Source organism: Cyprinus carpio, chromosome B4 (assembly GCF_018340385.1).
Source record: "Cyprinus carpio isolate SPL01 chromosome B4, ASM1834038v1, whole genome shotgun sequence".
In the NCBI taxonomy this organism is placed as follows: domain Eukaryota; kingdom Metazoa; phylum Chordata; class Actinopteri; order Cypriniformes; family Cyprinidae; genus Cyprinus; species Cyprinus carpio.
Window position 1 is genome coordinate 9,683,309 of NC_056600.1, and position 18,149 is coordinate 9,701,457.

Below are 18,149 nucleotides of genomic sequence, written 5' to 3' on the forward strand. Positions count from 1 at the left end.
GCTTCGTTTTATCAGGTAGAAACAACTTTGTGAGTTTTCTTTCCATAACATCATTTTTAAAAATCAAATAAATGTAAAATATAACAGAAATCCACTGGTCAGAATCTGTGAACCTTGAATCCTTAATTAACATGTGAAACTTAAACTTTACATTTCTTGACAGCATCCTAAAGGAGTAGTTCACTTTCAGAATGAAAATTCTGTCATCATTTACCCCCCACTTGTTCCAAACTTGTATGAGTTTCTTTCTTCTGTTGAACATAAAAGATATTTTGAAAAATGTTGGGATTTGAACAGTTGATGAGCACCATTGACTTCCATTGTATTTGTTTTCCTACTATAGAAGTCAATGGTGCTTATCAACTATTCGGATCCCAACATTTTTCAAAATATCTTCTTTTGTGTTCAACAGAAGAAAGTAACTCATACAGGTTTGGAACAAGTGGAGGGTGAGTAAGTTATGACAGAATTTTCATTCTGAAAGTGAACTACTCCTTTAAGGCATCATGATCCTAATGCAGAGGCAGTGAAATCAATGCCTTATTTTGGCCAGCTTCCCATTTAGAGAATGTAGTCCCAACATGTATTGCAGTGGGAAAATGGCAAGCAAAATCTAAATTCTTTTTTCCTCAATACTGAAAATTATTGGACCAAATCTTTTATAAATCATAAATGGGCTATTTTACCTAATATTTGTTATATATTTTATGTTCATCAAGTTGTTTATTAGAATACTATTGGTGTGCTAAAGAAAAGTTAAGGCACAAAGAGACATCACAGATTGTACATTGACATTCCATTTACAGATTTCCCCTTTCCCATGCACAGTGACACACAAAACCTGAAATCTTTTCCGCTATTTCTAGCACATACTTGACATTCAACTACTTTATTACACCATATACACCCTGGCACCAAATGAAACCATTGTCGTTTGATAGTCTTTGTCAATCTCTGCTTTCTCTACATTCTGGCCGCTCACAATCTACCGTTATGAGAGCAGCAGGTTTCCTTCTCCAGACGGTTCATCTGATGCCATTACAAGTGTGTGTCTTCTTCATCAGGTATGTCTTCTTTCAGCAGGTTGTCTATGGGGACGATCCAGCTGTCGTTGAACTCCCTGTTCATTGTCAGTTTTTTCTCTTGCATCTCCGGCTGTACCTCCATCACCTCCAGCGTAGGATTGTCATGATAACCATTCTCCACTGTCTGCAGCTCTTCTGTCAGGTGTTGCTGCCGAGGGGAAAGTACAAATTGAGATGTTAAACTGCATAACGTTTTGGAATTCAGAACGTAACTTTGAATTGAATTATTTACAACATTCATCATTCGTAGATAAATTTATCAAAAGTAGGCCCCAATCAAGCAATGTGAGTCTGATTCATCTTTGTGTTTGGAATTGAGCATTACCTGGTTCTTCCTGTAGGATCTGCGATGATAAGTGCAGTACGCAGCAAAGCAGCACAGAATGAGCACCAAAGCGCCGCAAGAAGCCAAGATGGCGATTAACGTGTCTGGTATTGTGTCCTCGTTTACATTCTGTTTCTCCAAAGTACTATTGTCTACACTGGCAGGTTCTGTAGGTTTGTAGTTATCTGGCGGTATCTTTTGGTCGGCTGTAAATAGAAAAGGAAGTGAATTACTATAAATTTTTTTGTACTTATGTTATTAAAGATAACCGAACATAATATAGCAAGCACTGAATCCAGTGGTTCCTCTATAATAAGGCTTTAATCAGTTTGGAAGCCATACCATTTCCCTCACCATCTATTGTTACTGTTGCAATTAATCGTTTGTCATGAATTTCTACGGTCACGGTGCAATTTCCTTTCATCTTCTGACCCAGCGTCTTACAGGTTTGAACCAGGACGTTCTTCTGTGTGAACAAAATAAATATTAAAATGGTAGCACTTCTTGTTCGGCTGCATGCTTTGCTCATTTTTAAGGAGAATCAGGATTGATTTTTTGAGGTCATTCACTTTTTGTACTGTTGTTCATCAAGAAAAGTTTTCTGGCTAAATTTAATAGATTTTTCGGTATGGAAGCCTGTTTCTGCCATGGAATAAAAAATAAATAAATAAAAGGGTATATGAGATTTTTGACTTTTTCTCAGAATTCTCAGTTTTGAATTTGCTTGGAGTTCTGAATTCACTCAATTCTTTTTCTTTCTTTTTTTATTGTGTGGTGGAAACATGCTTCCTTTTGTTGTTTATTTTACTATTATTTAACAGTGTATTTAAACTTTCAGAGCTCATAGAGATTCTTGATATTGACTTGTTATTGAATTTTAGAATGTAAATGAGCTCTCTGTGACGAGGACTGGAGTTATTGTCAATGTTATTGTCATTTATGTACTCACCTCCGTGCTGTTGCTTAGATCAAAGGAATACTGCAGAAGAGATAATCAACAGGATCATTTACAGTATCAGGATAAAGAATATAAACAATATATAAGGAAAAAACATGAATGTTAGTATTTTACATTAAAGATTTTTTGAGGAGTGTTAGTTGTAATATCTTCATCACTTCGCTGGCCTGGTATGATCGAGGCAGTAGTTGTTTGTGCTTTCGTTGTCCCAAGACTTTGAGAAGCAGTAGATTTAGAGTCTGGTTCTGTTGTTGGTAATTCAGCTGAAAAGTAACATGAAAAGGAGACACTTTTTAATAGTTCAAACTAAATTTACACTCTGTCATCCTTTGCTCACCCTTTTGTCATTCTGAACTCATTTGAATTGCTTCTGTGGAACACAGCAGGGTATATTTTGAGGACTCAATGCTCTTTCCCATACAACAAGCATGCAGTTGTCAAGTTAAAAAAAAACCCCCACAGAAATCACATGAGTACCCTATTTGTGTGAAATTAAAAAATGTTAAATTAAAATAACTGAAAGTCTTACCCTCCACTGTAGAGCTCAAATCTCAGTTGCATACAGTATGTACACAATTATGTTGGATATCTATCAGTGATGCCAAACTGCATTGGTTTTTGTGTGTTTTGTAACTTTGTTTTGTTTTGTATTGTGTTGTCAACACTGAATATAAATTCAGCGTGAACATTCTTCAAAAGTGCTACTTTTGTGTTCCGTGGAAGAAAGCAAGTCGTACGAGTTTGAAATGACATGAAGATGTGTAAATAACCACAGAATTTTCTTCTATTTCCAATAATAAATATTCAAGCATTGTTGTTTTGTGTTGAGCAGTCATAAAGATTGTAATAAAGTGATTCCTCCGACTTACAATTTTTGGCAACAGCAGATGGGCTTGTCTGTGTAGACAAGAGTTGGGTGGTGCCATCTTTTGTAAAAGTAGTGGTTACAGGTTTATTTGAGTTGGTGGTACTTTGGTTGGGATCGGTTGCGATGAGAGTTGTAGGTGAACTTTGAGGACTGTTGTTGAAGGTTGTAAGAGTAGTGCCTGCGTTGGGTGTAGTGGGTTGAATTGTTGTGATTTGAGTTGTGACAAGAACATTTTGTGAGGTTGTGTTATTGGCTGGGTCTTGATTAGCCACTGTTGAAGATGGCCCAGTCTGAGCTGGTGAAGTGGCTTTAGTGGTCGGTGCTTGTGTAGTGGACTCTGGTGAGGAGGATGGAGTGGAAGGTTTCAATGAGGTGAGTGTAGTGACAGGGGTAGTGGACTCCAATGAGGCAGAAGAAGTGGTGGGTTTAGTGGAACTCAATGAGGTGAGAGGAACGGTGGATTTAGTGGAATCTGCTGTAGTGGCAACCACGGTGGATAAAGTGGTCCCATTTAAGGCTGCAGTTGAATTATCATTAGCATTGCACTGCATGCCTTGCAGGAGGGTGCCTATGAAGAACAAGCAAAACAGACAGTTAAGAAAGAGTGAAAGAATATACTGCCTTGCAGACTCAAAATTTCAAATTGATTCTGTGCAATTTCTTTAACGCAGCATTTTAAGTAAACAGTAGCAGTGCTGGTGAAAATTCTTTCATGCATGCTAACAAAATGCTTCTTTGTTACCTTGTATGATCTTGCTGCAACATTCGTTTGAATGGAACCGTTTCTAGTGTGTTCTATCAACTGACACAAGTAACAACCAAATTTGACTACTTTTCAGGGAGAATTTTTGCTGTGTTGATCACATAATGTATTACTTTAAACCAGGAATCAATAGTAAAGCTGTCTTAAGTCAGTCTTCATCTGGATCCTCTTTTGTATGTGAATATCAAGTATCATGACTTAAATTTTGTTCTTTAGTGTGAAATTTCCTAATTCCGGGATAATAGCATCATCAGCAAAATTTTATTTTTATTGATTTAATGGTAAGATTGGGGTTTAAGTAATTCAAACCGATTTCTTGTATTTATTTTAATCGCATATATGTGGAGCAGTTTTCTTTCTTCTTGAGGTATCTTAAATTCTGTCAAGCTGTGATTTTATTGTTTTTATTTTTTTGTTGTCTTTATGCAAATCAAAGCCAAGTCACCTTTATTTATATAGGGCTTTTAACAATACAGATTGTCTCGAAGCAGGTTAACAGTATCAAAATAGGAAAATAGTGTGTCAGTGCAAAAGGACAATAGTAAACACTCAATTTTCAGTTAAAGGCAGTTTATGCAAGTCAAGTCAAGTCACCTTTATTTATATAGTGCTTTTAACAATACAGATTGTTTCAAAGCAGCTTTACAGTATCAAACAGGAAAATAGTGTGTCAATGCAAAAGGACAATAGTGAACACTCAATTCATTGAATTCAGTGATGTCATCGTCCAGCTCAGTTCAATTTAAATAATATCCGTGCAGTCAAGTTGACGAAATAGCTGGAAATTAAGTGTCCCCAACTAAGCAAGCCAGAGGCAACAGCGGCAAGGAACCAAAACTCCATCTGTGACAGAATGGAGGAAAAAACCTTGGGAGAAACCAGGCTCAGTCTGGGGGCCAGTTCAGCTTTTACTACACAGAGCCGTAGTTCACTGACAAGCTAGGTGATATCATGTTCGAAATCGAATGCGATTCATCTACGATTAGGAGGACGATTTTGCCTAATTGTCAGTGAATATGGATCTGTGTAGTGAAAGCCGCTCAATCTGGAAGCAGGTGATGGTGATTTACTACTAATCACGGGAGTGGCTTTACTGACGAGATGCACATGATAATCGAATGCAATTAATTGCACAGCCCTACTAACAATCCTTTAATGGATTTGAGTAATAGAAATGTGTAAGTGTGTTATGTGTAAACCAGGTTAAAGAGATTGCTCTTTAATCTAGATTTAAACTGACAGAGTGTGTCTGCCTCCCGAACAGTGTTAGTTAGATTATTAAGAGTTTGGGTGCTGAATAGGAAAAGAGTTTTAAGAGCGCAGTGGATGTGGAGGACTATAATATGATAAGAGCTTGCTCAAGTACTGAGGTGCTAAACCATTCAGGGCTTTATAAGTAATTAGCAGGGTTTTAAAATCTATACAATGTTTAATAGGTAGCCAGTGCTGTGTTGACAGAACCAGGCTAATATGGTCATACTTACTGGTTCTAGTAAGAACTCTAGCTGCTGCATTTTGAGCAGCTGGAGTTTGTTTATTAGGCGTGCAGAACAACCACCCAATAAAGCATTACAATAATCTAACCTTGAGGTCATGAATGTTTCTGCATTTGACATTGACAGCATAGGTTGCAATTTAGATATATTTTTGAGATGGAAAAATACAGTTTTACAAATGCTAGAATGTGGCTTTCGAAGGAAAGATTGCTATCAAATAGCACACCTAGGTTCCTAACTGATGACGAAGAATTGACAGAGCAGCCATAAAGTGTTAGACAGTGTTCTAGGTGATTACATGCAGAGGTTTTAGGTCCAGTAAATCACCCCTGTTTTTTCAGAATTAGCAGTAAGCAATTACTCAGCATCCAGTTATTTATATCGACTATGCATTTTGTTAGTTTTTCAAACTGGTATGTTTCGCCGGGCCACAAAGAAATATAGAGCTGAGTGTCATTAGCATAACAGTGAAAGCTAACACCATGTTTCCTGATAATATCTCCCAATGGTAACATTTAAAGTGTGAAAAGCAATGGTCCTAGTACTGAGCCTTGTGGCACTCCATACTGTACTTGTGATCGATATGATATCTCGTCATTTACTGCTAAGAATTGATGGCGGTCAGATGTATGATTTGATCCATGCTAATGCACTTCCACTAATACCAACAAAGTTTTCTAGTCTATTCAAAAGAATGTTGTGGTCGATAGTATCGAACGCAGCACTGAGATCCAGTAGCACTAACAGAGAGATACAACCATGATCAGATGATAAGAGCAGGTCATTTGTAACTCTAATGAGAGCAGTCTCAGGACTATGATACGGTCTAAATCCTGACTGGAAAACCTCACAGATACCATTTTTCTCTAATAAGGAATACAATTGTGAGGATACTACCTTTTCTAGTATCTTTGACAGAAAAGGGAGATTCGAGATCGGTCTGTAATTAACTAGATCTTTGGGGTCAAATTGTGTTATTTTTTTGTGTGCTTAATAACAGCCAGTTTGAAGGTTTCATATCCTAATGACAATGACAAATTAATAATAGTCAGAAAAGGATCTATGACTTCTGGAAGCACCTATTTTAGGAGCTTAGATGCAAAAGGGTCTCACATACATGTTGTTGGTTTAGATGATTTAACAAGTTTATAAAATTCTTCCTCTCCTATAGTAGAGAATGAGTGGGATTGTTCCTCAGGGGATCTATAGTGCACTGTCTGATGCGATACTGTAGCTGATGGCTGCATGGTTACAATTTTATCTCTAATAGTATCGATCTTGGAATTAAAGTCATTCATAAAATCATTACTGCTGTGCTTCTGGGAAATGTTAATGCCTGTCGGTGCTTTATTTTTCATTAATTTAGCAACACCAAATACCTCTAGTTCTGTTTTCCTCCAGCTGCGATCCATTTTCCGGGCTGCTCTCTTGAGGGTGTGAGTGTGCTCATTATACCACGGTGTTAAATTGTTTTCCTTAATCTTCCTTAAGCGTAAAGGAGCAACCGTATCTAAAATGCTAGAAAAGAGAGTCCATAGTTTTTCTGAGCTATTGGATATGCTGAGGAATTGAGATAATCAGGAAGATTACTTACAAAGCAATCATTTGTGGTAGAAGTGATGGTTATACCATGCTTGTAACAGAGTAGAATTTACAGTATTAGCTGTATGGAGTTTACACAAGACTAGAAAATGATCTGAGATGTCCTCGCTTTGCTGCAGAATTTCAACACCGTTTACATCAATTTCATGTGACAGTATTAAATCTAAAATATGATTTCGACAGTGAGTAGACCTGACACGTGTTGTCTAACCCCAATAGAGCTCAGAATGTCTAGAAATGCTGATCCAAATGCATTTTTATCATTTTCAACATGGATATTAAAATCTCCAACAATTAAGACTTTATCTGCAGCCAGCACTAACTCTGATAGAAAATCAGAAAATTCTTTAATAAAGTCTTTATGGTGCCCTGGTGGCCTGTATACAGTAGCCAGTACAAACACAGGGGATATATCATTGACACTTGTTTCTTTGGATAAAGTTATATGAAGCACCATCACTTCAAACGAGTTATACTTGAAGCCCGCCCTCTGAGAAATACTGAAAATATTGTTATAAATTGAAGCAACACCTCCCCCTTTACCTTTTGGACGTGGCTCATGTTTATAATAGTAATCTTGTGGGGTAGACTCATTTAAAATAATGTAATCATCTGGTTTTAGTCAGGTTTCTGTCAAACAGAGCACATCTAGGTTATGATCAGTGATCATATCTTTACAAACAGTGCTTTCGTAGAAAAGGACCTGCTATTCATATCATTCAAGCTTTATAATTTGTTTCTCTGTATTATATAATTTTTTTATTTGTTGAACATCAATTAATTTGTTACTCTTAAATTGGTTTGGACATTTTTTTGTATTTTCTAGTTCGGGGAACAGATAGTCTCTATAGTGTGATATCTAGGTGAAAGGGTCTCTATGTGCTGAGAATTAACTGATTTCTGTGACGTGAGGCGGCTAGCAGATGGTTGGTTTAGCCAGTCTGTCTGCTTCCTGACCTGGGCCCCAGTTATTTCTAGAGAGAAGATCTGCACCACCCCAGGAGGGATGGAGACCATCTCTTTTCAACAGGTCAGGTCTGCCCCAAAAACTCATCTACTTGTCTATGAAACCTATGTTATTCTGCGGCCACCACTTAGACATCCAGCCATTGAGTGCCGACAGTCTGCTATGTATCTTGTCACCACGGTAAAGCCGCAGTCACACTAGACTTTTCATGCCATTGATACACATGCGAATGCGTCAGACCAGAAACGCAAGCCATGCAAAGATATTTCACATTTCGTTGTGTAGCAAAGTTGAAGTTTGGTGAACTCTGAGCTGTGAATTCGCATCAAGTAAATGGGTGAGACCAACAGAAGATCAAAACGTCACAAAGTGACCTCTCGGTACAGAAATTTAAAACATGGAGGAATCTCTAAATTTAGCAGTGTCGCATTATCCTGTTTTATACAACTCAACTTTAAAAGATTACAAAAATCAAATAAAAAGAGAAGCGGTTTGCATTGGTTTGCACTGGCAAGGGAAACAGGAGCGGATGATTTTTTTATTGCATGAGATTTGTATGTGTGCGTGTGTGTACTTGATTAACTATACTTGTGACTGATTGTTATTATTTAAATAGAAAATAATTATGACTAGTGAGGATATTTTGTTGATGTACTGTGAAAACCTTGGCACGTTATGTCATATCTGGGTCCTGCACCATTTCGCAGCACCGTCCGAACAAATTTCACATGCTCAAAGTCTAGTGTGACCGCGGTTTAAGCAGGAGGGGACCAGAGCATATTACAATGTTTGACATCGTACTTGCAAGTTCACACACCTCCTTAATGTTATTTTTAGTGATCTTCAACTGGCAAAGTCGAACATCATTAGCACTGGCGTGAATAACAATCTTACTGAATTTATGTTTAGCATTAGTCAGTACTTTTAATTTTGCCAAGATGTCAGGCGCTCTGGCTCCTGGTAAACATTGGACTATGGTGGCTGGTAGTGATGGTAAACCGAGGCTTTCTGAACCGTTTGAGGCTTTCATGAATTTGTGCCGAAAATATAATATTTATATATATATATATATAATTCTGCTCCACAAAATATCGTGGAGCAGAGGATGCTTTGAAAAAGTTTTTAATCTGTGGCAACTCGTGTCATGCATAGTCCGGTCAATGGATTCACATATTGATCAATAATATAAAATATACTAGTATGTAATTATAATTAATAATTGATGGGAGTAGTAGCAAAAATAATTTGGTTGAGCGGTTTGGGGTCTCTGAGACTCTGAGGTGTGACGTGCATTCGGTTTCTGTCTGGTGTTGAGGTTATTCTAAACTATTTTACTGAATCCCAAATATGTGTAATCACAATCACACACACACAACCAAGTCAATGTAAAGTCAAACACAAGAGTCATGCGAAGCACCGATTTTTTCGAACCAGCTGTCCTGACCATGTGATACTGCATGACATTCAAAGCTTCAAACATCATCAATCACGAGGTATTGTCATTTCGATACAAGCATCGGCACAATGTGTGATACAATAGTGCTTTGAAAACTGCGTTGGAGCATCGTAGCCTCTGTATCAATTGACCCATCACTGGTGTCTGGTGTCTCAGCAGCATGGGAGACAGGAACCAGTTTATCTCCAGGTGTTATAACCTCATATTGCTATTAAAATGTCTTGATGTCAGGTCATAGTGGGAGTTTATCTCTGTTTTTAGTGAGCTGGACAGGACACTCCATACAGTAACTTAGGAAGTAACACACCTACTCTTATGGGCGGAACCACAGATGCCAAAACAATGGTTTCCAAATCTGCTTCATAGTCTCTTGAGGCTTAAAACAATAGCCTTTCCTTAATTTGAGGCTCTCAAGTTCATAATTATATATTTGGTATTCAACAGATTTCTAGCTGCTGACCCAGTATTTACCAGAGCTCCAGTTGCTTTAATTTTATTTTACAATTTAATATTATATCCTGTGCAGAAAAATAAAGACAAACCAAATGTAAGCTGATATTCCTTTTAAAAAATCATTGGCTCATTCTAAACACCACAGCAACTGTTTATATCAATCAGTCCAAGACTTTATGTAATAAGTGACTTAAACTCCTATATCTGCACAATTAATTTCCACTGTTGGTGCTTTTTACCAGAACTGGCCACCCAGAATGAAGATCTTGTAAATCCTATCCCACTGGGATGTCAGAACAATCAGTAGTGGTTGTTGTAGAAACAGGGCATTGTTGCTGTCGAGATTGGGGATCTTGATGAGAGACTGTTCATCTTGGTTGTGTTGTCTTTCATTTAGCCCTCTGTCTAATCACCATCTTATCACAGCCTTGCGTTTCCAAAAATATGGCCACTGCTAATCACTTCTCCAGACCTAAACTACTAAACTAAGGCTTTTTGCTTCACTCTATTGGACCTGGTTTTTAAATTACATTTTGAAATAAATGAAACATTATTAAAATGTAGCAATTTATTGTTACAATCTTAATAAACAGAAAACTTATTTTGTAAACTGTAATAATATTTCACAATGATACTCTTATTATTGATTTTTTTGCTTAAATAAATGCAGCCTTGGTGAAAATATAGACTTCTTTCAAATACATAATTATTCCATACTTTTGACTGGTAGTGAAAAGTTTGTGAAAATGCTGATGTTAACTCCAATAAGTTTGTATTGACTCAGTTTATCCAGCTCTGTTTAAAAGTAAAAATCTTTCATTTGAAGGGGCAGTTCTGTTGCCAGGAGTGTTATGTTTTAATGGCATTAATAAAGTTGTAAGTTGTTCCTTAATTGCAGTTTGGGCTTTAATAAAGTTGTATTACATTGTATTGTACGAATTTCTTTGAATAGGACATGCACACCCTCAGTCTACCACCCCCTCCCCAGCTGTGTGCGGGACCTCTTTGGGCCCCTAGCATGCCCCCTCTCACCATGATAGTGTCCTATTCAGGGGTAACTAAACAGACCCATCGGCCCAACGGGAGGGGGGCAGGGAAGATGGGGATTGGGGGCTCCTTTATGGAGCTAAGTCACAACTAACCCTTCTATTGAAGTGAGGAGAGAGACTGTGAATATAAAAATGCACACAAAAAATGAAAGATTGACAGAAGAAAAGAAGATGAAGTCTGAGAGGGCTGGACAGAGGCCGAACAAGGTATTTATGTGCCTAACTCAAACGCATTCCTCATGACACACATTATCAGATGTCATTATAGCGTACCAATAGAACTATTACAAGTTTTTTGAGGACTAAATACTCAAGAGTTTGAAGAATTGAAGCTGAAGTGCCACTTTTTTTGTCATTTAAGGATAAAGAGTTTTTGAATAATAGCAAACAGCTACATTTGAGCTCATCTGCTGAAGAATGTGTTTTTTTCTTTTTTATGGGGGGCTAAGAAAGACTAGCTGCTAATGGTGCAAAGTATCCGTGATAAAGTGAAGGATTCATGGGTAGAGACTAGAGAGGGGAGGCGGGGTTAGAGGTTGGATTAGAGAAGGGAGTTGAAGATCCTGGCAGTGCCAGTTGCAGATGTTATACATAATAAGCAGATGAGAAAAAGGAGAGGAGAATGACGGAGGGGCCATCTTTGCAATCTCAAGATACAGAGGCCAGTCTCTCCCGCTCCTTGCCTTGGACATCTCACTTATAAATATTATACGCTCTCATGTTAAAGGGGTCATATGATGTGATTTGTGTTTTTCCTTTTCTTTAGTGTGTTATGTAGCTATTTGTGCATGTATAAGGTCTGCAGAGTTACAAAGCTCAAAGTCTCCCACAAAAGGATTTATTCTATCTAAAAGAGAAGGCTGATCCAGACCGGGCTATAATGCCTCATTTAAACATTTAAACACGCCCCCACATGTCTACTTCACGATGTGGAAATATTTGCGTAATGCCGCCCAAATGTTCATGCAAAGAAAGAAGGTGTGGTTTCGTGAACTACATTAGTGTTGATGCAGCCATGTCAGGGAGACGTTGTGTGTTTCTGTGTGAAAGGAAAGGCACTTTATTTGGCCTTCCGAAAGTAGATGCAATGAGGAATCATTGGTTAAGATTTATTTACAACAGAACAGCACAACCCAGATGTTCGAATTTGTGCAATGCATTTTATGGATGATTTAGGAGAGTAGCCAACAAAGCTGGCTGTGCAAAGGCTATTTCTAAAAAAAAATGGGTCAATTCCGACTTTGCTATGACAATCTGGTGCTTATTCTGAATCAGCTATTGCAAGTGTTTTCTTAATAGTTTAAGTATTTGCTATTGACTGTTCAAATGCAGAGTTTTGCACTGTGTAGAGTATCGCGTTGTGTGTGTGTGAGAGAGAGAAACAGGGGTCACTCACATCACAGTGGAGTCAGCTTTCTTAATCGTGGCTTGTGTACTGCAAATACATATGATCATCATCACTGTGTTTGATGACTCTGCTCCCCTTTCGAGCTTGAACTGATGGTAAAACTAAGTACACTAATTACTGACCTCACAATTATGTAAAAAGACGAAACACACCATTATACAAAGGCACACTTGTGATCCTACACGTGCTGGTGGTGTTTGGCCAATCAAAATACACTGGGTCAGCTGCCCAATCAGAGCAGACTGCGCTTGTCGGAAGGAGGGGCTTTGTAGAAAACTACGTGTTTGAGAGAGGCGGGGCATAGAGGAACTACAATAATGTACAGTATTTGAAAAATGATGTTTTTTGAACATTAAAGGATGTCAACATATTCTGTTACACCAAATACACAAAATTATGATCTTTAAAATAGCATCATATGACCCCTTTAAGCAGGGAATTACATTACTTCTAGGTGCCACATTAAGACTAAAAAAAAGGATTTTCAAAGTATTTAAGTCATTAAATACACCATCTGTTTCTATTTTATTTAGCTATTTCTTTTTCATTTTTATTATTGTGGTATAAAATTTATATTTTAAAAATAACATTTATAAAATATAAAATTCATAGCTGTAATGCAAACTAAACTGGCTATTTGAAATAAGACAAGCCCTTTGCTATACCCCACCCAAACTTCTTGTTCAAAAAGGAAACACCTCGACACAGGACAGAAAACCATGCATACCAAGGCTTTTCTTGGGGTCTTAAACACTATGCCCCCTCGGGTTTTATATCTACTCTTGCATCATATAAATCAGTGTTTCATTCCTTGAATAATCTCTATTTTTAGGAAAAAGTTGGACCATTTGGCTGAGAGATGTAATAAGACAGAGAGAGAGAACAAGAGGAACGGAGCAGAGGAAAGAGGAAATAAGTGCCACACCTTCCCTGGGAACAGGGATGTTGACAGAATACTTTCCTACCCATTGTTTTGCACTTTCCCAAGCCTTGTGTAAGACAGCTCTGTCAGGCCGCATCCAGACCAGAGCACTGCCAAAGGATACTTTGTTGCAGTCAGTATATGTTGGCTGATTGAAATGTTGAGGCTTTCTTGACAGTAGAGGATGGAGGAAACCTTATGCAACACAAGGAAGCCCTCAAAACTCAGGTTTATCAGCACAAGGAAGCCTTTATAAATACTCTGAGGTAAACAACATGGATACAGGCCTAAATTTTATCAATGCTCAAGTAGGGTGACCATACGTCCTCTTGTCCCTGGACATGTCTTCTGACCTAAAAAAATGCGTCCGGCCGGGATTTCTTAATCGCCCAAAATGTCCGGCATTTGGCTGTTTTCTTAATCTTGCTCCCACTGTATCTCTGACCATTGCTGCCTGCTCCCGCAACATGTGTTTCGCTCCCATGATTTTTGTGTCCACTCCTTTAAATATTCAAATATTGTAAATAATTTTGCTGCATCAGGAAGCCAAGCTTTGAAAATTAGTGGAGGGTGGGGGTGGTCTCTTAAAGAATTGTGTATAATAACCCCTACAAACACAACTCATTATATACACTACACACTTTAAAAGAGGCAGACACAAGATGTTTGTGAAAGATGTTTTCTCTTTTTTGGAGGGATGATAATTTTAAAATCATACCCTATTTATTGCATCAAAATGTGATTTCTGACAGATAATGTCAAGGTTTTTTTTTTTCTTTTTTTTTTGTGTTTCCCTTGCCAAATGTTGTATCCATGGGCCTTTTTGATACCATCATTTTAAGTGCCCGCCGGCAATGCAGTGTTGCCAGATATTGCTATTAAAACAAACAAAGAACGGAAAATAAATAAAACTCCGCCAGCGTCTCGCAGTTAAATTTTTATACCACGGGCTCTTAACATTCTTGCAATCTGTCTAAACTGAATTATAAATGTCATGCAGACATTCATATGAGGAGTTTAACAGCAAATTAGTAATTCAGAAAACAAATTTTATTTTTGAACATGAAAAATTTACAGAGGTCCGGACCTTGGTGACCTGATAGCTGGCTACGGGCCTGGGAGCCGCTCTCAGTATGCGGAGTATTTAAATCTCTTTTGAATGAGCATTCGCGCTGTTCACTTGCGATTTCCCGATCACATGCACTGTGTAAAGGGAGCACATCTTACGAGATCAGATATTTGTCAATGAGCTCAGGATCTTTTGAGCAGCAAATACTCCAGCATGGTCTTGTCAGTCATCTCTGCTTATTCTCGACCTGAGATCAGTCAAATCTGACTCCTGCAGCTCTTGTTGGATGTAGGGTTGCCAAGTCTGCATTTTTTCCCACATAATTGGGCTACTTTTAAACTGTTGCCATGGGTTAATTTCTGCAAGCGGGTTAAATGTTTGAAATATTGCATAAATTACATTTGACTGAAATGCTTGTATTGAAACATTTTGCATTATGCCTATCATAAAACTTTCATGGACTTTTACATTAACTGTTCCGTTCTGGTGGAATGACCTGCCCAACTCAATCCAAGCAGCTGAGTCCTTAATCATTTTCAAGAAACAGCTGGAAACACACCTCTTTCATCTTCATTTGACCCTCTAACTCTAGCACTCTATTATAATGCTAATTCTAATTCTATCTGCTAGTTTTTTTTAATTAAAAAAATACCTTCTACATTTGCACTCTCTGTTCTATTTCTATTCTAACTACTTGTTTTATTTAAAAAGAAAAAGAGTCTTTAACACTAGCATTCTCTATTCTTTCTACTTATTTTCAAAAAAAAATTATAAATAATGACCTTCTAACACAAGCATTATCTATTATTTTTCTGTTCTATTGACTTGTTTTATTTTTATTTAAAAATTAACCTCTAACATTATTCCCTATACTTTTTGTATTCTATCTACTTGTTTTTTTTTTATAACAAGCAAACAAACACAAAAAAAACCTTGTATACTCTCAGGCGAAACCCCCCAACATCCGTCCTCTTTTTGGAAAACTAAAATATGGTCACCCAATCTTAAGTTCAGAAAAGCTGAGATTACAACATCCTTTTTTTTTTTTTTGTACTACAAGAAAGCAATTTCAAACAATTAATCAGACCTTTTAGAAAAGGCTGACTGAGACAGAGCAGAGTCAAAAGTGCTTATGGTGCTTTTTACAAGGTTGGCCAAACAAAACATGAAGCTTTTCTAATGACTGTCAGGTTGATGTCTGGACAGGCAGGTGCACCCCACTGATAATTAAAGAATAACAGTCCTCCCTCACATCCCTCTTGGGTCTAAGATGCACTTCATCTGTAATTGTGTCACTGTTTGTAATTTCGGCAAAGCAGCTGACAGAAATGTTGAGTGGCACAGATGCTGCACTTCCCAGAGCTCTTTGCAGGATTTTTTTACACATACAGATGCGTTCAGGTGCTGTTACATTAATAGCTGTAACTGTCAGCAAAATGTGAGTTGTTTCATGATAACCATCTTTGAGTTATAAACATTATGCTGAACAGAATAGTAGCTGGTGTGAATTCAAATATGAAATTATATGAGAATGTTTACCAATATAACAGGTTGATCAAAAAATGTCAGAAAATGCCAGAAAGAGAGACATAAATATGTTCTAAGAACGTTTCACTAATGTTCCCATTAAGTTTTTAAAACAAAACAATAATAATAAAATAAAATATTATGAAATGTTACTTTTGAACGTTCTCTGAACGTTTTGAAACAAGTAGTAACATTTAAAATAATAATAATAATACTGATAGATGTCCAACTAAAGAGTTTCTGAAATAAAACGTTCCATGAACAATAAACGCATGTTATATATTAACATCACTGCAAGAATGTTTGTTCATAGCTTTGAGAGAACTTTGCCAGAACATTATCTCCAAAGTTCTGAAAACGTTCCTTGTTATCTTCTAAGTGTTAGACATTTGATGTTGTTTGAAAAACACTAAGCCTTTATACACATTACAAACAGATGTTTCCCCTTAACCTAATTTCGGACACAATATTGTTATTTTTTTTATTTTTTATTTTTTAACCGATTAATAAATTTACCAAACAATCGCCACTCCTAAGTGTGAATTAAATGTTAAAGTAGGACCTGTAGGCTATTCCTTAGAGAGAAACCGACTGAATAAGTAGCCCGTAGCTATAAAATTTTCGTGTTCAAAAATATCTGAATGACTAATTTACTGTTTAAAACTCCTCATATGAATGTCTGCATGACATGTATAATTCAGTTTAGACAGTTTGCAAGAATGTTAGCGTCTGTGGTATGAAAATGATCGCTGCGAGACGTGAATGTGATTATTCATGAAAACTATAACGGTGTATTGTTGCATGAATAATAAGCAAATTATAAAATGATCCAACCCATAGTAAAGTATTATCAATTTTTGATGCAATAAATATGGTATGATTTAAAAATGATCATCCCTCCAAAACAGAGAAAATATCTTTCACAAACATACATGTCTGTCTCTTTTAAAGTGTTTATAGTGTATATAATGAGTTGTGTTTATAGGGGTTATTATAGCACAATTCTTTAACACCCCCAATTTTCAAATCCGGGCTAATCACACCTAATGGTTTAAATTATTACTGTCGGGAATTATGTGAGAACGCTGAAAGAATTTAAAGCATTAAAGTTCTGAAATCACAAAGAGTTTATATTCAAACGAGGAGTTTGAATTATCAACCTGAGCAAAGTTATATATCCTGACGCCACTAATTATTAATTATGAGAAATGTGTAAGTTTAATTAACATCTAAGCAGCATGCTAACGCATATGAACGTAAACTCACCTAATACAATGAGAGTCCACGAGATTGCCATTTTCATTCCGTCAGTTTGATGCTCGCTGCTCGTTCAGTGACTTCAGGAAAAGTTTTGCATGAAAATGTGGAGACGCTGATCAGTTCCACTTTTCGTCTGGAGTTTGTATCTGCACTTTTGTTGCAGCTGGTATTTTTTTAATCTTAAAGCCAAGAGGAGTGCTTTTGTTTGAGCTGCTGCTTCTCTGAGTCTCTACCCCACCCTGAGGGTCCGGGGATTTGGGGGGCAGAGTTTTGCTGGGTTTCCTTGGCTCCGCTGATTGTCATGTATTGAATACGCGGAGTCGTCTGGAGTGACGTGCTGTGCGGCGGATCTCAGGGCAGGTCTGAGATGCAGCAGCAGCAGCTCACGCAGGGGGCCCAACAGAGAGGGCTGGGCAGACACAGGACTAGCCCATTAATACTACTGTCTATGTCTAACATCATGCATGTCACTGTATTAATGATGTATCATTAAATCAACATCCTGTGTTTCATTAAATCAACTTTTCTGTGTTTCTAAATATTTAATGATCTTACTAACATATAATAATAATAATAATAATTATTATTATTATTATTATTTTATAATTTAATAAAATGATCAACAATAGTTTTTTATTAAAATGAATAAAACTAGAAATAGAAACTCAATAAAATTGAATATTGCATATTATGTATATCTCTAATAAAATATTACTAATATATAATTTTATTATAAAATAATAAAAAATAAAATGCATATTTTGATTTTATTATGAATGTAATACATTATAACTTTTTATAATTATAATATTATGATAAATATGATATGTAATTTCTACCAGTTGTATATTGCATATTATATAATATAATATAACTAATAATATATAATATTACTATTAATTACATAATTTGATTCAATATTTTTGTTGTTTAAATTTTTG

The 18,149-nt window shown here is 36.8% G+C and overlaps 1 protein-coding gene across 1 annotated transcript; it reads right to left on the bottom strand.

The window, feature by feature from the left end:
* Window positions 1-399: 399 nt before the first annotated feature.
* Window positions 400-17,585, bottom strand: podxl (podocalyxin-like). Its single transcript, XM_042721882.1, has 7 exons — window positions 17,215-17,585; window positions 3,238-3,804; window positions 2,483-2,631; window positions 2,360-2,389; window positions 1,765-1,876; window positions 1,411-1,616; window positions 400-1,233 (listed from the first exon to the last, which is right to left on the bottom strand). Exons 1-7 carry the CDS (start codon window positions 17,249-17,251, stop codon window positions 1,039-1,041), a joined length of 1,296 nt encoding a protein of 431 aa, XP_042577816.1. The 5' UTR covers window positions 17,252-17,585; the 3' UTR covers window positions 400-1,038.
* Between the last annotated feature and the right edge of the window lie 564 nt (window positions 17,586-18,149).